Source organism: Rhinichthys klamathensis, unplaced genomic scaffold (assembly GCF_029890125.1).
Source record: "Rhinichthys klamathensis goyatoka isolate OS25496 unplaced genomic scaffold, OSU_Roscu_1.1 h1tg001063l_1, whole genome shotgun sequence".
Taxonomy (NCBI): Eukaryota; Metazoa; Chordata; class Actinopteri; order Cypriniformes; family Leuciscidae; genus Rhinichthys; species Rhinichthys klamathensis.
The window spans coordinates 111,614-135,994 of NW_026607326.1; the positions used below are offsets into that span (position 1 = coordinate 111,614).

Below are 24,381 nucleotides of genomic sequence, written 5' to 3' on the forward strand. Positions count from 1 at the left end.
TTCTCATTTTAATGCTCATCAACATGGAAAAGTGGATCGGCTTGCTTTGTGCAAATGTTTTTTTATTTGAAAACAATATTGGCATATATACTGTAGTGTTCAGTTTCACACTAACATTCACACTTGGAGCACATAATCTTTACACCATGTAACACTGTCCATCAATAAAAGGGTGAAAAAATATTTTGTCACACAAACAGCCCTTTCTAAGGGATCAAAACAGGACGATACAAAATAAAATTACAAAGTGCACATGTAAGGGAAACTAGGACTCAGCCTATAGTGCAGTTAAACCATGGCTTATTACTTCAAGTTTGCTTTGAACATAGCAGTCAGGCTACTGCTCTTTATTCATTAGAGGCTCATCAACCCAGCCTCTTATTACAGAAAGAATGAACAGTAGTGGTGCGTTCACACCAAATGCAAATAGAGCATCTGGATCAAGTGATTTCAATTTAAAGACGCGTTTACTCTGCTGCGCGAATGAGGCGTTTAGCGCGGCGCGGTAGATGCGAATTCGCCTCATTCGCGCATTCAGTTCGCAAGAATGATGCGAATTGAGCCTCTGATGCAATACGCGCTAATGATTTTATGTGGTGCATTAGCAAGTTTGACGCAAATTCAATGGAAACATTTGGCAACTTTTTAAAAGTAAACTTTCCATTTAGAATCTAATTGAATCCATTTCGGCGTCTCGCGCTCGTCATCCGCTCAAAACGTAACGTTACCCTACAATTTGGCCGGCTCAAAAGCCCAAACAAGTGTGTGCGGCGTGCCTGTTGTTTTGTTTCTGGTCAAGTTAGGTGTGGTGTTATAGTTTTTCTAACGTTTCTAGTTGTTGTAATGGCATGTGAAAAAAAACTACAAAGTTTGCTAGGCCAAAAAGAACGTTAATCTCGCGATAAATTTTTTCACGCCTTTAAAATGGGTTTGCGTTAACGCTGTTAATAACGCGTTTAACTGACAGCACTAATATATATATTATATATATATATATATATATACACACACACACAAAGGTTCACTTACTCTGGTAGAGGGGGAGGAGGAAGTGCACTTACTCCTGGCAGAGGAGGAGGAGGTGCACTTTTGGTAGAGGTGGAGGAGGTGCACTTACTCTTGGTAGAGGAAGAGGTGGTGCACTTTTGGTAGAGGTGGAGGAGGTGCACTTACTCTTGGTAGAGGAAGAGGTGATGCACTTTTGGTAGAGGTGAAGGAGGTGCACTTTTGGTAGAGGTGAAGGAGGTGCACTTTTAGTCGAGGTGAAGGAGGTGCATTTTTGGTAGAGGTGAAGGAGGTGCACTTTTAGTAGAGGTGAAGGAGGTGCACTTTTGGTAGAGGTGAAGGAGGTGCATTTTTGGTAGAGGTGAAGGAGGTGCACTTTTAGTAGAGGTGAAGGAGGTGCACTTACTCTTGGTAGAGGTGAAGGAGGTGCACTTACTCTTGGTAGAGGTGAAGGAGGTGCACTTACTCCTGGTAGAGGTGAAGGAGGTGCACTTACTCTTGGTAGAGGTGAAGGAGGTGCACTTACTCTTGGTAGAGGTGAAGGAGGTACACTTACTCTTGGTAGAGGTGAAGGAGGTGCACTTACTCTTGGTAGAGGTCAAGGAGGTGCACTTACTCCTGGTAGAGGAGGAGGTGGTGCACTTTTGGTAGAGGAGTAGGTGCACGCTTGGTAGAGGAGGAGGAGGTGCACTTACTCTTGGTAGAGGAGGAGGTGGTGCATTATTGGTGGAGGAGGAGGTGCACTTACTCTTGGTAGAGGAGGAGGAGGAGGAGGTGCACTTACTCTTGGTAGAGGAGGAGGAGGAGGTGCACTTACTCCTGGTAGAGGAGGAGGAGGTGCACTTACTCCTGGTGGAGGTGGTGCTCCTCATCAGTTCTGTCCACATTTCACATACATTTGTTGTGGCCTGAACATCAGTGACTTAAGTGGAAGAGAAACCCAGATTTATCTGTTTCTGTTCGTTGCGTTTATCTGCTTCTCATCACACCTCTCCCCCCCCCCCCCCCCCCCTCTCTCTGCAGGAGGAGTCTGTGCTGAAGACGGTGAGTCTGAAGCAGGAGCACGTCTGCGTGATCGAGCAGCTGGAGCAGACGATCGAGGCCCTGCGCAGTAAGATCGCGGAGCTGGAGAAACAGCCCCCCCTGCTGGAGCGGGAGGTCATCACGCAGGACCAGGAGTGCGGGGGGGAGGAGGGCCTCGTGCCCAACGTCTGCCATGTGGACCTGCAGACAGAAAACTTTGCGCTGCTTCCACTGGAGGCCAAATCGGTGCAAACGTCTCCTGTGGACGAGAGCTTTAGGTTTAAAGTACCTCCTGTGGAGGCGCAGGCGCCCGGAGGGAGTGACTCCTGCTCTAAGTCTCAGGCTTGTTCTCAAGCGTTTGTGTGTGTCTGCCAGCAGCAGCCGGGTGCTTCGGTGCTGCCGCCGCCTCCACCACCTCCTTTACCAGGAATGAGTGCGCCTCCTCCTCCACCTCCTTTACCAGGAATGAGTGCGCCTCCTCCACCTCCTTTACCAGGAGCACCTCCTCCTCCGCCTCCTCTACCAGGAATGAGTGCGCCGCCTCCTCCACCTCCTTTACCAGGAGCACCTCCTCCTCCACCACCTCTACCAGGAATGAGTGCGCCTCCTGCTCCACCTCCTTTACCAGGAGCACCTCCTCTACCAGGAATGAGTGCGCCGCCTCCTCCACCTCCTTTACCAGGAGCGCCTCCTCCTCCACCTCCTCTACCAGGAATGAGTGCACCTCCTCCTCCACCTCCTTTGTCAGGTCTGTCTGCACCACCTCCTCCACCACCACCTCCTCCATCTATGGCTCCCGGAGCCTCTGCGCCTCCTCTGACCTTTGGTTTGGGCTCTTTGCCGCCTCCGCTGCCGCTGGGTCTGTTCGCATTAGGAGCGGCACATGAGAAACCACCTCGCAAGAGCCTTGTGGAGCCGCCGAGACCCATGAAACCGCTGTACTGGACACGCATTCAGCTGAACACCAAAAAGTACTTCTGCTTTACAACCATTTCCTCATTTTGATCTGTTCTGCTTTCAAAAATCACCATGCTAATAGCCAAAATACTATAGTCACTGTGGTTTATATAGTTGCAATCGAAATTATTCACCCGCCATTGCAAATCAGGTTTATTGGCAACATATACAGACTGTTTTGCAATGAACAAATCAAACAAAGGTACTTGAAATAGTTCAACACAACAAATGTTTCAAGTGATTTCCCCAAATTTAACTCAAAATGCAACTTTTAATGACTTCTGCAGTTTCAAAATGATTCGCCTCCATGGCAAGCGTCTTGAGCTCTGAGTAGAGCAGCCGTCTGCTGTTGAGCTGCTGAAGCGAGATGTATAATCGACAGCAGCTTCTGTTCCTGAGGGATCTGAGCCGTTCCTCATGAGCACCGGCCTCCAGTTCTGGGATATTCCTGGCCTTCACATCCCACCAGAGGTGTTCTATGGGGTTCGAGTCAGGAGACTGTGGTGCCACTGTATCTCCCAGCACTTCTCCTGACACCAAGCCTGAGTGGAGTCTGAGGAACGCTTGGGATCGCTGTCCTGTTGAAGGTCCGAGCTCCAGCCTCCTCACTGAATCCTCCCAGGATCTCCTGATCCTTCAGTGATCATCTCTCCTTCCTCACGCTGCAGGTTTGCAGAGCCGGAGGATATAGATCAGCGCAGAGCATCACGAGCTCCACACGCTGAACTGTAGACAGAGTTCTTACAGCTTATGCTTCATTCCTCCTCAAACACACCGCTGATCCAGAGGGACGAGAAGCTCCAGTTTAGTTTCATCGCTCCACAGAACAGAATCTCAGAACTTCTGTGGCTTATTCACATGATTTTGAGCTCTTTTCTCGTGCGTTTGGGTCAGTAGAGGTGTAGTCCTGGAGTTCTGTACGAGCTGCACCTCAGTGTCTGTGGCCACCAGCTCTTCTGCAGTCACTCCAGGGTTTCTCTGAACCGTTGATATCTTCCTCCTGCCCGTCCAGGGAGAGTAACCACTGATCCTTTAACTCTGAACTCGCAAACTATGCTTCCAACTGTGTCTCGAGGAACATTTAGTGTCTTCGCTATCTTTCTTTTTGTATCCTGTTCCTTGATTGTGAAGGGTGATGAAATCTTCTACTAACTTTTTGGACCATTCTTCTGACTTATTTCTAACATGCAGTCAAACGTGACTCAACAAACCTCGCCAGTTCAGACATTTCATGTGTTCTAGCTCAAGCACACCTGGTGCAGGTAATGAAGCCCTTGATTAGAGAGACAACTCTTGTTCTTCAGATCTGTGCTGTTGAGAGGGATTATATCAGGGGGTTGAATAATTTTAAAACTTCAAAAGTCATTAAAAGTTGCATTTTCAGTTAAATTTGGGGAAACCGCTTGAAACATTTGTTGTGTTGAGCTATTTCAACTACTTTTGTTTGATTTGTTCATTGCAAACAGCTGAAAGGGGTTGAATAATTTCGATTGCAACTGTATGCATTAAGTAGACGCTTTTATCCAAAGCGACTTACAAAAGCAATTCGTCAAAGAGCAAACCTTTTTTGTAATATACAATGCCACGTATTTAGGCAATAATATTAGGAGGCAAGCTGGAAAAGAACATGCAGAGAGAACTCCCTAGCAACCAGGATGCAATGCCCTAGCAACACCCTGTTAACCGCCCACAACTGCATGTCATACAGTCAATGTTGATTAGAGTGTAAATTATTTTATTCTGTGATCAGAAAGAGTTGTGATACGAGATGCATCTAACTATAACTACGTTTAATTTAGTTATGTTCGATCGAGGGGTTTATTTTAATTCATGTTCATCTGCAAGAGTGCTTGTATAAATCTGTAAAAAATGTCTGTTTTCCTCCGCAGGGACTTGCATTCTCTCGTATGGGAGACGATCGAAGAGCCATCCGTGGATTTTGAGGAGTTTGTCGATCTTTTCTCCAAGACGGCAGTGAAGGAGAAGAAGAAACCTCTTTCGGACACGATCAGCAGGTCGAAGACCAAGCAGGTGAGCGGAGGTCCGGTGTTGTGTCTGCGGCTCGGGATCAAGCTTCAGTCCAGGGAGACTATTTACATGACTTAGGTGTGTGTGTGTGTGTGATCCCGGCGGCTCTGCCGACAGCTGTGAGTAAATGTCGAGCTCTTGGCACCAGCGGAGAATTCCAGATCCTAGTTCTTGGGAGGAAATTTGCTGATTGGGAAAATGAGCGAAAGATCCCGTAGAAAACGTGTTCGAGCTCATAAATATCTCTGTCTTTTCTCATAAGTATCATCAGATCTGTGTGCTTTTCACACTCATATTTCTATAACGGCTCGTGTGTGTTTTAAATATTTTCTGCACCTGTATGGATTTCTGTTTAAGCGCATCAACATAAAACTACTTCAACTTTTGTTTTGTCATATAGCGCTTTATACAGTACAGATCGTTTCAAAGCAGATTTACAGTAATAAACATAAACAGAAATGCAAACTTCATAAGATCAGTTCATTACATTCAGTTCGATTTTCACTCGATTCACTGTCCCAAAGACAAGACTTTGAAATCAAAACAGTTACCAGGAACTAGACACAAAACACATAAAAAATGACTCGAACTATTCATCTTTAACACGTTGAATGCATTTTATTTATATTTATTTCTTAGGTTATTAGATTATTATATATTTTTATTCTGATGCATTTATTTATTTTTGTATTGTTTATTTAAATACATAAATACATATCAATATTTAATTATATATTTTATGTTAATGCATGCATTAATAAATATAATATTTATGTTCTTTATTTAAATAAATGCATAAATATAAATGTTAAATTATATATTTTATTTAAATACATTAACACAATATTTATGTATTTTATTTAAATAAATGCATTAATAAATGTGTTTATTTAAATTCATAAATATAAATGTTTAATCATGCATAAATAAAAAATCGCTAATCATTTATTTTATTGAAATGCATTAATAAATATGTAATTGTATTTTATTAAAATAAATTGTATTAGTTTATTTCTGTTATGCATTTTAAAATATAAATTCAACAATGAACTCTTTGAATTTTTTAAAAACCATTTTCTTTATTTAAAACAGTTTTTGCATTGTTAGACATTTGTAATTGTCATTAGAACTGCATTAAAACTGTCACAATGCATAAAATCAATGCAGCTTGCTCATTAATTCTCATTAATTCAGAGTGAATTATGATCTGCACATGGGGTGTTTTTCTCCAGATTCACTTCGTCTCTGTTGATCTTTAAACATGTTCTTTATATGTGACCCCCCCCGCCCACATGTGTCTCGAATCACATGACGTTCAAACCACACTCGCCTGTGAACAGACCTGAGGTTAACCACACTAATGCTCGTCCTGCTCGATGTTTGCATGTTTACAACTCATCCATTAACATAACATGTTTTTTGTTTTGTTGGAGCAGGCCCGTTTACACAAAGCCTATCGATTCCCATCTGTCCATCAGCGTTCCGAGGGCTGACCGAATGTGGCATCAGTGTGTCTGTTCAGGAGGGTTTCTGGGACAGTGTTTGAGCCGCGCCGTATTCTGAGGCGTTTGGCGTCTGTGGCTTTCTTTGTTTCGAGGAGCCGGAAGCACTTTGTCTGAACGCTGACGGAGACGCGATTATACGACTGTCGCCGTGTCTCACTTAATCACAGACTCGCTCATGCTTTTCACTTCATGCTTTTCACTCAAAGCTCCACTAGTGTAATAAGAAATGGGAAAATTTGGGATCTTTTAATCCTGAAGGAATGTTGTTGAAATGTACTGTACCTAAACATCTTTGTTTATATAAAATATACTTTGCAAATTAATTTTTACTCTAAAATTGCTGTAAAATCAAAGCCATATGTCTAACCAAGTTCTGTTCCAAATTTGAAGTTGATATTACAAAAATTGAGATTTTTGTTTAGGCGCTTTACCAAAAACAGCCACCGGGCGACACACTCATTTGATGCGTCTTTTCTGTCACAGATTAATACATTTCTGTCACAGTTTGAAACATGACCTAACGTGGAGGCAAAGAACCGGCTGTAGAGTTCCTTTAAATGGTTTAATGCACAGCTAGCCGTGGATTATTCAATTCAATTCAATTCAATTCAAATTTATTTGTATAGCGCTTTTCACAATACATATTGTTTCAAAGCAGCTTTACAGAAAGTACATTTCAGAAATGTACATAGAATAATATAGTTAGTTAATCATCATGTATTAATTTAGGGCATAACATATCGCCGGCGTTGAGTCGTCTCTTCACAGGCGTCGAGTCGTCTCTTCATAGGCGTTTAGTCATCTCATCGCAGGTGTTGGAGCGTCTGAAGTCTCCGTGAGAGGCTGGATACAAACTGGAGCTGACGAACGCTATTTACCTCGGGACTAGCGTCCCGAGATAACAGCAGAAAAGCAGATGGGAAATAATTAGCGTAGCTGCTGTTCATAATATTAATGCAGTCGATTTGATTCAACAGTGGTATAAAAGGTAAGCATTATGTGAATGCTTGGCTGAAGAGATGCGTCTTTAATCTAGTTTTGAACTGGGAGAGCGAGTCTGAGCCACGAACAGTATCAGGAAGGCTATTCCAGAGTTTAGGAGCTAAATGTGAGAACGCCCTCCCTCCTTTAGTGGACTTAGATATCCTAGGAATGACCAGAAGCCTCGAATTTAGGGATCTTAAAGAACGCGATGGATTGTAGGGCGATAGAAGGTCCATTAAATACACAGGAGCTAAACCATTTAGGGCTTTATAGGTCAGTAATAGTACTTTGTAATTGATACGGAACTTGATAGGTAACCAGTGCAGAGATGATAGAATCGGTGTTATATGATCATATTTTCTGGACCTAGTAAGAACTCTAGCGGCTGCATTTTGGACTAACTGTAGCTTGTTTATTGAAGATGCAGGACAACCAGCTAATAAAGCATTACAGTAATCTAGTCTCGAGGTCATGAATGCATGAACTAACTTTTCTGCATCAGAAACAGATAGCATGTTACGTAATTTAGCAATGTTTCTAAGGTGGAAAAAGGCTGTTCTTGTAACATACGAAATATGATTTTCGAAAGACAAGTTGCGGTCTAGTATAACACCCAGGTCTTTTACTGTAGTCGATAGGGTAACAGGACATCCTTCTATATTAAAGTTGTATTGTAAGAGATTTTGTGGGTAGTTTTTTGGACCAATAAGTAATACCTCAGTTTTATCTGGATTTAGTAGCAGGAAATTACACGTCATCCAGCATTTTATATCTTTAAGACATTCTGTCAATTTAGATAAGTTAGTGTATTCATCTGGTCGTGATGAAATATATAATTGAGTGTCATCAGCATAGCAGTGGAAATTAATTCCATGTTTTCTTATAATATTACCAAGTGGCAGCATATATATTGAGAATAGCAGAGGGCCTAACACCGATCCTTGCGGCACTCCATAGTCTACTGACGTTATCTTCGATTTTTCCCCATTTAAACAGACAAAATGGTAACGGTCCGATAAGTACGATCTGAACCAGCTTAATGCCTGTCCCTGAACACCAGTGTAGATTTGTAGTCGATCCAAGAGTATTTTATGATTTATAGTGTCGAACGCAGCGCTAAGATCGAGTAGAACTAGTATTGAGATACAGCCTTGGTCAGAAGCTAAAAGTAAATCATTTGTAATTTTAACTAGCGCAGTTTCTGTGCTATGATGCGGTCTGAATCCTGACTGAAATTTTTCATATATCTCATTTTCTTGCAAGAAAGAACACAATTGAGCGGACACAATTTTTTCTAGTATTTTAGACATAAATGGAAGATTTGAAATGGGTCTGTAATTTGCTAAGTTATTTTGATCTAATTGCGGTTTCTTAATAAGAGGTTTTATTACTGCCAGCTTGAATATTTTTGGAACATGACCTAAAAATAAAGACGAGTTAATAATATTAAGAAGAGGCTCTTCCACTACAGGTAACACTTCTTTCAGTAGTTTAGTGGGTATTGGATCTAATAAACATGTTGTTGGTTTAGATGCAATGATAAGTTTATTTAGCTCTTCCTGTCCTACAGTTGTAAAGCGGTGTAGTTGTTCTTGAGGGACGATAATTGAGGCTGAATCATAAGACACCATAGAGGATTGTACATTTACAATTGTATTTCGGATGCTTCCTATTTTCTCATTGAAGTAATTCATAAAATCATTACAGCTATACTGTAACGGAATATTTTGCTCTGGCGATGTCTGTTTATTTGTTAGTCTAGCCACGGTGTTAAATAAAAACCTTGGATTATTTTGGTTATTTTCTATTAGTTTGCGGAGATGCTCAGCCCTGGCTGCTTTTAGAGCCTTTTTATAACGTGACACACTGTCTTTCCACGCGATTCTAAAGACCTCTAAATTAGTTTGTTTCCATTTACGCTCTAAGTTACGAGTTTCTCTCTTGATAGCATGCGTAGCACTGTTGTACCATGGTGCTTTAGTTTTCTCTCTAACCTTTTTCAATCTAATTGGTGCAACAATATCTAATGTACTAGAGAAAATGGTGCTCAAACTGCTGGTCATTTCCTCTAGTTCATCCGTTTGTTTGGGTTCACTGAGCAGCTGAGATAGATCAGGTAAGCTATTTGAGAATCTATCTATAGTGATTGGAAGGATTGTTCTGCCTGGTCGATAACGCGGCGCAACATGACAAATTTCAGCAGTACGTATTATACAAGTTATCATGTGATGATCAGTGAGATCGTCACTTTGCGGTATAATATCTATATCGGTTGGATCGGTTCCATATGATATAATTAAGTCTAGTGTATGATTTAGACGATGAGTGGGACCATTGACGTTTTGCTTGACCCCAAAGGAGTTTAATAAATCTGTAAACGCAGTCCCTAACGCATCATTTGTGTTATCTACGTGTATGTTAAAATCTCCAACAATTATTGCTTTATCGACATTGACCAATAGATCTGAGAGAAAGTCTGCAAACTCTTTTAGGAAATCAGTGTAGGGCCCTGGAGGTCTATATACAGTAGCCAAGGCTAGAGATAATAGGGATTTCTTTCTTACATCTAAGAGCGTAACATTTAGCACAAGTACTTCAAACGAATTAAACCTGTGACCTGTTTTCTGAGTAACATTAAGAATATCTCTATAGATTGTTGCAACACCGCCGCCACGACCGATCAGACGGGGCTCATGTTTATAACAATATCCTGGCGGAGTAGACTCATTTAGACCGAAATACTCATTTGGTTTAAGCCAGGTTTTAGTAAGGCAAAGTACATCGAAGCTATTATCTGTGACCATTTCATTTACAATAACCGCCTTAGGTGTGAGCGATCTAATGTTTAGAAGACCTAGTTTTAGAAATTGTTTTTGTTCACTGATATTTAGATTTTCTGGTTTAATTACAATAAGATTTTTCCTAGATCCTACACTAGATTTATTGTTTGGCCTCACTACACGAGGAATAGACACAGTTTCTATATAATGTTCTACACTACTTATATCAATTAAGTTGGGACAGCAAAGACTGTGAATTGGACTTTGACTTACTAGTCAGATGGTGTGCAACGTCTTGGAGATGTTGTCCGACAGAACAGCCGCTCCGATTCTGCTGGGGTGCAGGCCATCAGGACGGAAGAGCCTAGGTCGCTCCCAGAACAGATTCCAATTATTTACAAAGAGCAGTTTCTGTTCATTACACCATGACATTAACCATTCATTTAGAGCAAATAGTCTACTGAACCTTTCCTGTCCTTGTCGGTACGTGGGAAGCGGTCCAGACACGATGATCGTTGCCTCAGGCGCTGTGCTGCGTACGGTCTCGATCAGGCTCCTGTAGTCCTTCTTCAGAACCTCCGTCTGCCGCAGCCTGATGTCGTTCGTTCCCGCATGGAGGACAACGGCTCCGACGCGCTCGTCACCGTTCAGGATCTCGGGAACCTGTGCGGCGACATCAAGAACACGAGCACCAGGAAGGCAGTGAGTGCGCACCTTACCCTTACCTGAGGTAGCGCGGACATGACGGACCATGGAAGTGCCGATGATTACGGCGTCGTCGCGTTCCGACTCGTGAAGAGGGGAGAAGCGGTTCCGGGTGGAGATCTCGAAGACCGGGAGGGGCGGAGAGGTTCTTGCTCTGGTCCTGGCTCGTGTCTTCCGCTGTGGGATCACCCAGGGTCCATGGTGTTGTGTAGGTGCCGGAGTGAATGAAGCCAGAGATGATCGCGTCCTCCTGGGCAGAGAAACGCACGGAGTAGAGGAAGTCGGAGTCAAAAAGTTACTAACCACTGACTTGTGAGCATCGGCGCGTGACGTTTCAAGCGCTGATCGCCGATCCCGCAGCTCGGCTTGCCTCTCCAGCAGAACACGGATCTGTTTCTCCACCGATTCAAGCTCCAATCGCACCGACATCAGCTCGAATGTGTCCTCACCTGCACTCAGAGGTAACGTTAGACACACATCCGATATGTTCGCCATTATAACAGATGAACAGTAAATTAACAGTGATACTACCAATATCACTACTAATTTAGGACTGGAATGCTGGATATAACCTGTATCCTTTCAGTGAAACGGGTGTAAAATCAGACGGTCAATAGGCGCGAGCCCACGCGTGAAATGCTAGCGGGCTAAAGGCTAGTAGCCGAGATTCGCAAAGTTGGATCTAAGTAGCGATATCAAAGCAATCCGATTGTTTTTTTTTTATAGGGAATAGTATCGAGGATAGGTTCACACGATATAAAAATAGAAAGTGCTTGTTAATAAATGAGTGGTAAAGAAGAAAATCAAGGATTAATGAATCAATTCGACGGAGCTCTAAAAAGATTATCTCACTTATACAATAGTGATTCCCCAGCATTGACAATTTAAAGCTGTTAATAATGTTTTTCAGTGCAATATTTGACCAGACCGTGTTAGATCCAGCATTCTGCCTGTTGCAGTGCAGTAAATTTTGTAACATTTAAAAAATGACTCTGCCCACTAGGGGAGGAGCCCACTAAAACATTTTAAAGTCCCCCTGTAGTCAATAATTTTATCCTTTAAAACTCACCAAAATTAACATATGTAAATGTTTTTTCCTTAAAAAAAATGTCTAAAAAAAATCCTGAATGTAACTCGACACCCTTGCCTGATTTAGTATGCGCGGTTCTATGAATATGCAGATGAGCCCCGCCTCCACTCACTCACTCGGCTCAGAGATCCACTGGTTGACGATCACACGTTGATCTGATTGGTTACAAGGTCGTTTGTGACGTCAGAAACACCAGCGATTTCAAACCGTGTGTTTGAGACTGTCTTTGGTTCACTGCAGTTTTAAGGAGGAAATACTCAGCAATGCTGTCGACTTATGAACTTACACATGGTGTGTCTTAAAGCACATTAAAAACACATTTAAACAACATTTAAAAGCTTTATTTTTTCCACTACAGGGGGACTTTAAGATGCGTTTCCCATGAAGTAACGGTGCCTAATCTCAAAACTGTTTTCTCAGGATGATTTTTCAGTTTAACCTTTCAGATGAAGCCTAATTTATGATGATTGCTAAAGTCTGTGATGGCAGTAAAGCGCAGTGAGCGTCCCGCTGCCAGTGACCCGGCTCAGGGGTGTGTGTGTGTGTGTGATATGGTAATCCTGCAGAGCCGAGTCCTGCGCTGATGTGCTCGTGGTGTTGGACGGTCTGGAGGTAATTTGTCTCGCCGAAGGGCCGTTTGACCTGAAAAACATCCGCGTCTCCTGTTTAATGCAGGAGAACTGGCCCTTTTCTTCACTCATGTTTTAAACATGATCTCAGAGGGAAATAATTGCAGACTCATTTCCGTATCTGTCAAAAGTTGCCCGCCAACAATTTCTTTTGATAAAGTAACGTGTTTAGTTTGGTATGATTGCCTGCAGTTGATGGTTGTGGCGTTCTGCCTGTGATGCCGCTGCTGACCTGCGTTTCTCCGCCGATTGCTTGTTTGCTTCAGGGAAGGTTTGGAGGATGATTAGGAGCAGAGAGAGTGTGTGCGCCATCGCATGCCTCTGCTTCTGTCTAGCTTGTGTTTACTGGGTTTTTGGCCGCGGGACGACAGCGAAATCAACAACTGAAAAAAGCCATCAACCGTCTTAAAGATCATTTCTGTGCAACTTTGAGTTTTCTGTTTTTTATTTTATTTTTATAATGCAAACAAAGATACTATTTACAGGTGACGGATACAAAAAAAAAGGCAACAAAACATACATAAGACAACATTATGTGCGTGCGTGTGCAAGTGCGTGTAAGTGCGTGTGTGTGTAAGTGCGTGTGTGCAAGTGTAAGTGCGTGTGTACAAGTGTAAGTGCGTGTGCAAGTGTGTGTAAGTGCGTGCGAGTGTGTGTGCGTACAAGTGTGTGTGTGTGCGTGTGTGTGCGTGCAAGTGTGTGTGCGTGTGCAAGTGTGCGTGCGTGTAAGTGCGTGTGCAAGTGTGTATGCGTGTAAGTGCGTGTGTGTGTAAGTGCGTGTGCAAGTGTGTGTGTGTGTGCGAGTGTGTGATTGTAAGTGTAAGTGCGTGTGCAAGTGTTTGTAAGTGCGTGTGTAACTGCGTGTGCAAGTGTGTGTGCGTGTAAGTGCGTGAGCTTACAAGTGTGTATAAGTGCGTGTGTAAGTGTGTGTGTGTGCGAGTGTGTGATTGTAAGTGTAAGTGCGTGTGCAAGTGTTTGTAAGTGCGTGTGTAACTGCGTGTGCAAGTGTGTGTGCGTGTAAGTGCGTGTGCTTACAAGTGTGTATAAGTGCGTGTGTACGTGCGTGTGCAAGTGTGTGTGTAAGTGCGAGTGTGTGATTGTAAGTGCAAGTGTGTAAGTTCCTGTGCGTGTAAGTGCGTGTGCAAGTGTGTGTGCGTGTACAAGTGTGTAAGTGCGTGTGTGTAACTGCGTGTGCAAGTGTGTGCGTGTAAGTGCGTGTGCGTACAAGTGTGTATAAGTGCGTGTGTAAGTGCGTGTGCAAGTGTGTGTGTAAGTGCGAGTGTGTGATTGTAAGTGCAAGTGTGTAAGTTCCTGTGCGTGTAAGTGCGTGTGCAAGTGTGTGTGCGTGTACAAGTGTGTAAGTGCGTGTGTGTAACTGCGTGTGCGTACAAGTGTGTATAAGTGCGTGTGCAAGTGTGTGTGTAAGTGCGAGTGTGTGATTGTAAGTGCAAGTGTGTAAGTGCGTGTGCGTGTAAGTGCGTGTACAAGTGTGTGTGTAACTGCGTGTGCAAGTGTGTGTGCGTGTGCAAGTGTGTGTGCGTGTAAGTGCGAGTGTGTGTGATTGTAAGTGTGTGCGTGTGAGTGCGTGTGCAAGTGTGTGTGCGTGTAAGTGCGAGTGTGTGTGTGCGTGTAAGTGTGTGTAACTGGGTATGGGAGCGGCCGCATATAAACGAACATAAAGGAACATCTAGAGATGTATAACAAACATAATGGTAAGAAACGCATATTAATGCCAATAATAATGATGATAGTAAAAATAATAACGAGGATGAGGAAGATGATATAATAAAGTATTATAGAATAATGTAATAATAATAATAGTAGCAATAATAATGAACTCAGTTAATCAGGAATGAGGAGTTGGAAGATGACTAATAATAATAGTATTAGTAGTAGTATTAATAACAAACTCATTTCATCAGGAATGAGGGGAGGTTGGATAAGGAGGACAAATAATAATAATAGTAGTGATAACAATAATGCTAGTTTTAAATAAGGCTATTAGTAGTGTGGTATTAAAGGCTGCCTCTGATGCGTGTCCACGGTGTCAGTCTCAGTAATGCAGCGTTTCTCATGTAGTCTCGCTCGTTTGTTCTCAGGAATCTTCTCCTCTACTGAAGCTGAAGCTGTGTGTTCTTCACATTCAATTGTGGTTTCGGGTCCAGATCAGTTTGTGTGAGGTGTATTGTGTTCTGGTTCCTCTCTGACGTCAAGCCCGTGATCGATCTGGAGTCACACACACACACACACACACAGCGAGCGCCATGTTCCTGCCGGACGGGTTTATGATCACGTGACCATGATTGCATGCGCAGACGGACCTTCATTGTCCTCATGATTGATAAAGATCAGCGCTGAATGAATTGGGTTTTGTTCTTCAGGTTGAAGTCGAGCCGAAACCACTTTTCTTTTAAAATAAGCACATAATGACCAAATAGATGCAATTACAGACGTACAGACGCTGAGTCGATGTTCTCCTGTCGTGATCTGACGACTGACAGACGTTACATAATGTTTATGTTTCATTAAATATGAGTAGCAATATTTAGTTATTTGGAAGCAATTAAGTTTTCAAACGTGTCGATCGTTTGCAAAAACAGGGACTTAATTTGTTGCATTTTCTTCTTGGTTTGGTTGGCAAGACATTTCAAAGCTGTACCAAAATGAGTTTATGCAAGTCACATGTGAGTAAAACTGTCCTCTTATTGGTCAGTTTCCTCTGCGTCATCCAAGATGATTGACAAGTTCACTAAGATTGTGGCTTAATCTGTAGACATGCAAATACTTCAGTCATTCTCGCTTTAACTGATGAATTATATATATATATATATATATATATATATATATATATATATATATATATATATATATATATATATATATATATTTGTGTAATTTATATCTTTATTATGTGGAAAAACATTTTGTTAAAGTAGTAAGGCACTTATATTGTGTACAATGTCAGCTCATGTTATATTGTGTGAGCTATTCTGCATCTACTTTGTAATTATTTGTTAAAGTGAAAGCATTTTCAGTCAGAAATTCCTAGTAAAAGTCAATTCTACACCAATTATTTTCAAAGAAACTGCAAGTAATGCATTGAATTAAGTCAAAATTTGAAGTGGAAAGACTGAAATGGTGTTTTCTTGTAAAACGAGCTTGCATAATGTTTTATTCACAACTTCAAAATTATTTTTTAGCATCTTTTGTGAAAATGAGCGGGTTAAATGATTCCTAAGCGAATTTGCTTAATTTGAATGCTTATTTACATTGTGCAAAACGTTTTTAACCCTCTGGGGTCCAAGGTGTTTTTGGGGTCCTTGAGATGTTTCGACATACTCTGACATTTGTGCTTTTTTCAGTTGCTTATAAACATATTACTGGCAAAGGTGTAATTACACTCTATTTAGCACACACAGGGCTACCATAATGTGTTATCAACATGTATGTACATTTTTGTATTTTTGAGAGAATATTGTTTATGCGTGGTTATTGAAAAAACTAAAACTTAAAGTTTCTGAAATAAGGCCACAAAACACATACTAAATATGTGTCCACAAGACTTTTGACTAATGGATGTTGTGGCCTAGAGTTTTTTCTTCAAAATGATCTGAAAATCATCCTGTCTTATCATTCACATAAAACAATAGATTGGTTTAAATTTAAAAATGACACTTTTTGTTTGGAAAGGCAATATGCGCAGGGGTGTGACCTGCTGTGATTCACACCTGAGAAGACAATGGGCCCGCATAATGAGCGCATAATGGGGCTGCATACTAATGAGCCTTTCATTCAGGTGTGTCACTGAGCCACAAGAATGCAATGACAATATATATATATATATATATATATGCCTATATAATACAAAATTGGTTCACAGTTCCAATTATTTATTTATTTTTCAAATTGTGCTTGCAAATTGTATAATATCAAATGTAAAAATTTCTAGTAATTGTGCAGTTAATTATCATACTGTTTTTACAGAAAGTTTGGGAATGTATCCCCATGTGTCACTAATAAAACACAATACAAATAATTTAAAGAGGAGGCTTATATTGAGCTTTTAAGATGTACCTAAGATTTATTTATATGTAGCCTACATATATTTTTGCTATTTTAATAAAAAGGTTACAATTACAACAACAATAAAAATTTTAACTATATTTCAAATGTAATCTTTCTTTGTATTATATACTAAAGTATACATTTTATCATACATATTTCACAGTTGCGGATTAATTAGTTTGAATATAGCTTACAATCGAACAAACACTATAATAACATCTTAGCAACAAGCTTATTTGATGTGGCAGTATTTTACAGTAAAAACGACATCTTGTCTTTCATATGTAACATATCGTTTTTATGATTAGGACATATAAATGTTAATTTGCAGTTTAATACGTTGCTTATACAAAAATATTTTATTTCAACATATTTCAGTCGATTTTTACTCATCTCAGTATTGGAATATACTTAGGTAAAAGCTGTTCATTCATTCACACACAAAAACGCGATCCAAACAGTCTTTTTGTTTACCGACACTATTCCATATCGCGATTAGAACAAAGCACTTGAAAATAATGTACCTATTTCCTCGGCTGGATCCGTTGCTCCTCCAAATGAAACTACCTGTAGCCTACTTCTGAGGTAATTTTTTCCAGGATTATTATTAAGATAGTACTATTATTCCTCACAGCATCGTAATATGTGTCTCTTTCGGTGGTTATCCAGCTGATGTGGGCGTGGATCGCCTCAGAGCATTTGTGTTTGAATAGAGCGCGCGCTCCGTGGGCGTGGTCAAATTAACTTTAATGAGCTGAGACGAGAACGACTATCATCTCTCTCTTTTCGTACAGATTACATAAAATGAGAAAAAATTTTTTTAATATAAATTACTTCATTTAAAAGAAGATAATTCAGGCTTCATGCCTGTGTGCCTGTATACCTGTTTGACTGAGTATTTGCAGAGTTACAGATGATTTTTCGGACGCGTTTCAGAATGGACTTCACTGACAGAGAGAACGCAGAACGCGCATCATGTTTATTTTTCTTTATTAGGCGAAAAGCACAACACTTTGTTTTTATTGTGAGGTTCCACAAAAAAAATACAAACTTAACAGGATCGAATGATGTACAACACTTATATGTAAGATCAAAATTAACAGAGTAATTTGAGTCTCTTTTGCACTGATAAGGAAAAAAGTGAGCTGGTATCGCCGGCGAGACCGCCGACCCCAGAGAGTTAAAAGCACTTGAGCTCATGTTATATATTGTGTGTATATTGCATAATTACACAGAAATTCCTAGTAAATTTCACAAATAATTACAAAGTAAATTCGACACTATTTGTCCAGAGTGAAAATTGTGTCAAAGAAACACATGAAACATGGAAAAGCATGACATTTTGAAGTACAAAGACTTAAATCTTTTACAACATTTTTACAGTGTACGTCTATCAGCTTCTGTTCAGGAAATCCTCTTCAAGAGGGAGACTCTTAAATAAGTTTTATTAAATCATTTGTATGTTTAAGGTCTTTTAGAGCACTTGAGGTCGTGTTATATTGAATATCTGTGTGCATCCATCATGTCTTTATCCGTCTGGGAAACACTCTTCAAGCACAAGGGCTTAATCTGGATGCTTATATTATATGCAAAAGGTTTTTAGAAAGCAGTGAGGCTGTACAACTGTATTTTCCATGCATTATTTTGCAGTAAATGGTGTGTGTGTGTGTGTGTGTGTGTGTGTGTGTGTGTGTGTGTGTGTGTGTGTGTGTGTGTGTGTGTGTGTGTGTGTGTGTGTGTGTGTGTGTGTGTGTGTGTGTGTGTGTGTGTGTGTGTGTGTGTGTGTGTGTGTGTGTGTGTGTGTGTGTGTGTGTGTGTGTGTGTGTGTGTGTGTGTGTGTGTGTGTGTGTGTGTGTGTGTGTGTGTGTGTGTGTGTGTGTGTGTGTGTGTGTGTGTGTGTGTGTGTGTGTGTGTGTGTGTGTGTGTGTGTGTGTGTGTGTGTGTGTGTGTGTGTGTGTGTGTGTGTGTGTGTGTGTGTGTGTGTGTGTTTCAGGTGGTGAAGCTGCTGAACACCAAGCGCTCGCAGGCGGTGGGGATTCTGATGTCCAGTTTGCATCTCGACATGAAGGACATTCAGCACGGTGAGCCGATCCTACACTTATGGTGCTCCGCTCTCTGCCTTTTCACACTCCTGACGTTGAGAAACTGGGCTCCAGTTGTGCACTGGTAAACCTGAAGAACCACCGCCCCGAAGCTCTACTGCTGGACGGCCGGTCACGATTCCTCCAGTAAAGTCCAGCACTCCATCGTGAAACTCCTCGGTTGCAATCATTCACCCGCGTCGAGTAACCGGCAGAATACCGGAGCGGCTTTACACCGTTTTATAGGTTACGCGCTATACTAAAACAATTTAAAATCATTATATAGCAAAGGCTGCGATTCAGTTAAATAAATATATGCGCTTTTTTTTCTTTTTTCACAGAAGCACAACGCTTTAATTATTTACATGCGTGCAGATTACGTGTTAAAATGACCTCAGCCTCGTTTACGGTAAAGGCTGCGCGCACACACACACACACACACACACAACAATCTCTGCATGTGATGTGTTTGGCTCTCCAATATCGTGCATCTGGGAACGCAGTGTGTGCCATTTCAGAATATTTGTAAATCTACGCCAACGCTGGAGAATACATAAATATGTTTCTAAATATGCGAATTGTTGTTCATTGCGATTTCAAATGAAAAGTTTAAACCCTTGAACTGAGTTTGCATGTTTCGATCTTGATGTGCACATATTCTGGTTCAAGAAATTACAGCGGCTGTTGCATTTCTATCGGACAGAAGTGACCAAATATGAAAGATTAAGTGGACATTTTAATTAAATGTTGTTTGGCCAATATTAAACAAGGATTTGGTCACATGACTTCTGTGCACTGTTGGACTGGTGGTCACATGACTTCTGTGCACTGTTGGACTGGTGGTCACATGACTTCTGCGCGCGCACTGTTGGACTGGTGGTCACATGACTTCTGCGCGCGCACTGTTGGACTGGTGGTCACATGACTTCTGCGCGTGCACTGTTGGACTGGTGGTCACATGACTTCTGCGCGTGCACTGTTGGACTGGTGGTCACATGACTTCTGCGCGCGCACTGTTGGACTGGTGGTCACATGACTTCTGTGCACTGTTGGACTGGTGGTCACATGACTTCTGCGCGCGCACTGTTGGACTGGTGGTCACATGACTTCTGCGCGCGCACTGTTGGACTGGTGGTCACATGACTTCTGCGCGCGCACTGTTGGACTGGTGGTCACATGACTTCTGTGCACTGTTGGACTGGTGGTCACATGACTTCTGCGCACTGTTGGACTGGTGGTCACATGACTTCTGCGCGCACACTGTTGGACTGGTGGTCACATGACTTCTGTGCACTGTTGGACTGGTGGTCACATGACTTCTGCGCGTGCACTGTTGGACTGGTGGTCACATGACTTCTGCGCACTGTTGGACTGGTGGTCACATGACTTCTGCGCGCGCACTGTTGGACTGGTGGTCACATGACTTCTGCGCGCACACTGTTGGACTGGTGGTCACATGACTTCTGCGCGCGCACTGTTGGACTGGTGGTCACATGACTTCTGCGCGCACACTGTTGGACTGGTGGTCACATGACTTCTGCGCGTGCACTGTTGGACTGGTGGTCACATGACTTCTGCGCGTGCACTGTTGGACTGGTGGTCACATGACTTCTGCGCGCGCACTGTTGGACTGGTGGTCACATGACTTCTGCGCGCGCACTGTTGGACTGGTGGTCACATGACTTCTGCGCGCGCACTGTTGGACTGGTGGTCACATGACTTCTGCGCGCGCACTGTTGGACTGGTGGTCACATGACTTCTGCGCGCGCACTGTTGGACTGGTGGTCACATGACTTCTGCGCGCGCACTGTTGGACTGGTGGTCACATGACTTCTGTGCGCGCACTGTTGGACTGGTGGTCACATGACTTCTGCGCGCGCACTGTTGGACTGGTGGTCACATGACTTCTGCGCGCGCACTGTTGGACTGGTGGTCACATGACTTCTGCGCGCGCACTGTTGGACTGGTGGTCACATGACTTCTGTGCACTGTTGGACTGGTGGTCACATGACTTCTGCGCGTGCACTGTTGGACTGGTGGTCACATGACTTCTGCGCGCACACTGTTGGACTGGTGGTCACATGACTTCTGTGCACTGTTGGACTGGTGGTCACATGACTTCTGCGCGTGCACTGTTGGACTGGTGGTCACATGACTTCTGCGCACTGTTGGACTGGTGGTCACATGACTTCTGCGCGCACACTGTTGGACTGGTGGTCACATGACTTCTGCGCGCACACTGTTGGACTGGTGGTCACATGACTTCTGCGCGCACACTGTTGGACTGGTGGTCACATGACTTCTGCGCGCGCACTGTTGGACTGGTGGTCACATGACTTCTGCGCGCGCACTGTTGGACTGGTGGTCACATGACTTCTGCGCACTGTTGGACTGGTGGTCACATGACTTCTGTGCACTGTTGGACTGGTGGTCACATGACTTCTGTGCACTGTTGGACTGGTGGTCACATGACTTCTGCGCACTGTTGGACTGGTGGTCACATGACTTCTGTGCACTGTTGGACTGGTGGTCACATGACTTCTGCGCGCGCACTGTTGGACTGGAGGTCACATGACTTCTGCGCACTGTTGGACTGGTGGTCACATGACTTCTGTGCACTGTTGGACTGGTGGTCACATGACTTCTGTGCACTGTTGGACTGGTGGTCACATGACTTCTGTGCGCACACTGTTGGACTGGTGGTCACATGACTTCTGCGCGCGCACTGTTGGACTGGTGGTCACATGACTTCTGCGCGCGCACTGTTGGACTGGTGGTCACATGACTTCTGCGCGCGCACTGTTGGACTGGTGGTCACATGACTTCTGTGCACTGTTGGACTGGTGGTCACATGACTTCTGTGCACTGTTGGACTGGTGGTCACATGACTTCTGCGCGTGCACTGTTGGACTGGTGGTCACATGACTTCTGCGCGCACACTGTTGGACTGGTGGTCACATGACTTCTGTGCACTGTTGGACTGGTGGTCACATGACTTCTGCGCGTGCACTGTTGGACTGGTGGTCACATGACTTCTGCGCACTGTTGGACTGGTGGTCACATGACTTCTGCGCGCACACTGTTGGACTGGTGGTCACATGACTTCTGCGCGCACACTGTTGGACTGGTGGTCACATGACTTCTGCGCGCACACTGTTGGACTGGTGGTCACATGACTTCTGCGCGCGCACTGTTGGACTGGTGGTCACATGACTTCTGCGCGCGCACTGTTGGACTGGTGGTCACATGACTTCTGCGCACTGTTGGACTGGTGGTCACATGACTTCTGTGCACTGTTGGACTGGTGGTCACATGACTTCTGTGCACTGTTGGACTGGTGGTCACATGACTTCTGCGCACTGTTGGACTGGTGGTCACATGACTTCTGTGCACTGTTGGACTGGTGGTCACATGACTTCTGCGCGCGCACTGTTGGACTGGTGGTCACATGACTTCTGCGCACTGTTGGACTGGTGGTCACATGACTTCTGTGCACTGTTGGACTGGTGGTCACATGACTTCTGTGCACTGTTGGACTGGTGGTCACATGACTTCTGTGCGCACACTGTTGGACTGGTGGTCACATGACTTCTGCGCGCACACTGTTGGACTGGTGGTCACATGACTTCTGCGCACTGTTGGACTGGTGGTCACATGACTTCTGCGCGCACACTGTTGGACTGGTGGTCACATGACTTCTGTGCACTGTTGGACTGGTGGTCACATGACTTCTGCGCGCACACTGTTGGACTGGTGGTCACATGACTTCTGCGCACTGTTGGACTGGTGGTCACATGACTTCTGCGCACTGTTGGACTGGTGGTCACATGACTTCTGCGCACTGTTGGACTGGTGGTCACATGACTTCTGCGCGCGCACTGTTGGACTGGTGGTCACATGACTTCTGCGCACTGTTGGACTGGTGGTCACATGACTTCTGCGCGCGCACTGTTGGACTGGTGGTCACATGACTTCTGCGCGCACACTGTTGGACTGGTGGTCACATGACTTCTGCGCACTGTTGGACTGGTGGTCACATGACTTCTGCGCACTGTTGGACTGGTGGTCACATGACTTCTGCGCGCACACTGTTGGACTGGTGGTCACATGACTTCTGCGCGCACACTGTTGGACTGGTGGTCACATGACTTCTGCGCGCACACTGTTGGACTGGTGGTCACATGACTTCTGCGCACTGTTGGACTGGTGGTCACATGACTTCTGCGCACTGTTGGACTGGTGGTCACATGACTTCTGCGCGCACACTGTTGGACTGGTGGTCACATGACTTCTGCGCACTGTTGGACTGGTGGTCACATGACTTCTGCGCACTGTTGGACTGGTGGTCACATGACTTCTGCGCACTGTTGGACTGGTGGTCACATGACTTCTGTGCACTGTTGGACTGGTGGTCACATGACTTCTGCGCGCACACTGTTGGACTGGTGGTCACATGACTTCTGCGCGCACACTGTTGGACTGGTGGTCACATGACTTCTGCGCGCACACTGTTGGACTGGTGGTCACATGACTTCTGCGCACTGTTGGACTGGTGGTCACATGACTTCTGCGCACTGTTGGACTGGTGGTCACATGACTTCTGCGCACTGTTGGACTGGTGGTCACATGACTTCTGCGCACTGTTGGACTGGTGGTCACATGACTTCTGCGCACTGTTGGACTGGTGGTCACATGACTTCTGCGCACTGTTGGACTGGTGGTCACATGACTTCTGCGCACTGTTGGACTGGTGGTCACATGACTTCTGCGCACTGTTGGACTGGTGGTCACATGACTTCTGCGCACTGTTGGACTGGTGGTCACATGACTTCTGCGCACTGTTGGACTGGTGGTCACATGACTTCTGCGCACTGTTGGACTGGTGGTCACATGACTTCTGCGCACTGTTGGACTGGTGGTCACATGACTTCTGCGCACTGTTGGACTGGTGGTCACATGACTTCTGCGCACTGTTGGACTGGTGGTCACATGACTTCTGCGCACTGTTGGACTGGTGGTCACATGACTTCTGCGCGCGCACTGTTGGACTGGTGGTCACATGACTTCTGTGCACTGTTGGACTGGTGGTCACATGACTTCTGTGCGCGCACTGTTGGACTGGTGGTCACTAGGGCTGGGAATCGCTGGGTATTTCACGATACGATACGATATGCGATACATTGTTCACGATACCGATAATATCACGATATGGCGATACTGCGATAATCGACATATTATCAGTAATAACTCACAATATATCATGTTTTAAGAAATACACTTTTTTTTTTTTAATTGGGAAAATTAATCTCCATTTATTTTTTGGGATGAAACACAATAACAAAAACAACTTGTGTCTTATCAGTTGCAACAAAACAGTCACAGACACTATTTTAGTGTAACATTGCTGCAATCAGTAGTAATAAAAATGTTTACGCCGGGGTGTGTCGGCTTCGAGCCAGCACCAACCACGGCTTTCTCACAGAGCTCCGGGTGATGCCGCGTGAGGTGTCTGTACATGTGGTCGTGTTT

General features: G+C 43.8%; 1 protein-coding gene across 5 annotated transcripts in view; it reads left to right on the forward strand.

Annotated features, from left to right (window-relative positions):
• The window catches only part of fmn2b (formin 2b), a 72,624-nt gene that overhangs the window by 16,588 nt on the left and 31,655 nt on the right, over nt 1-24,381 (forward strand). For 2 of the 5 annotated variants that reach the window (XM_056244720.1, XM_056244721.1), the window contains 3 exons: nt 2,029-2,999; nt 4,875-5,016; nt 18,765-18,852. In XM_056244720.1, coding sequence (XP_056100695.1) covers nt 2,029-2,999; nt 4,875-5,016; nt 18,765-18,852 — 1,201 coding nt within the window. The remainder of the gene's footprint in view (nt 1-2,028; nt 3,000-4,874; nt 5,017-18,764; nt 18,853-24,381) is intronic. The other 3 variants (XM_056244723.1, XM_056244724.1, XM_056244722.1) reach the window with 3 other exon arrangements.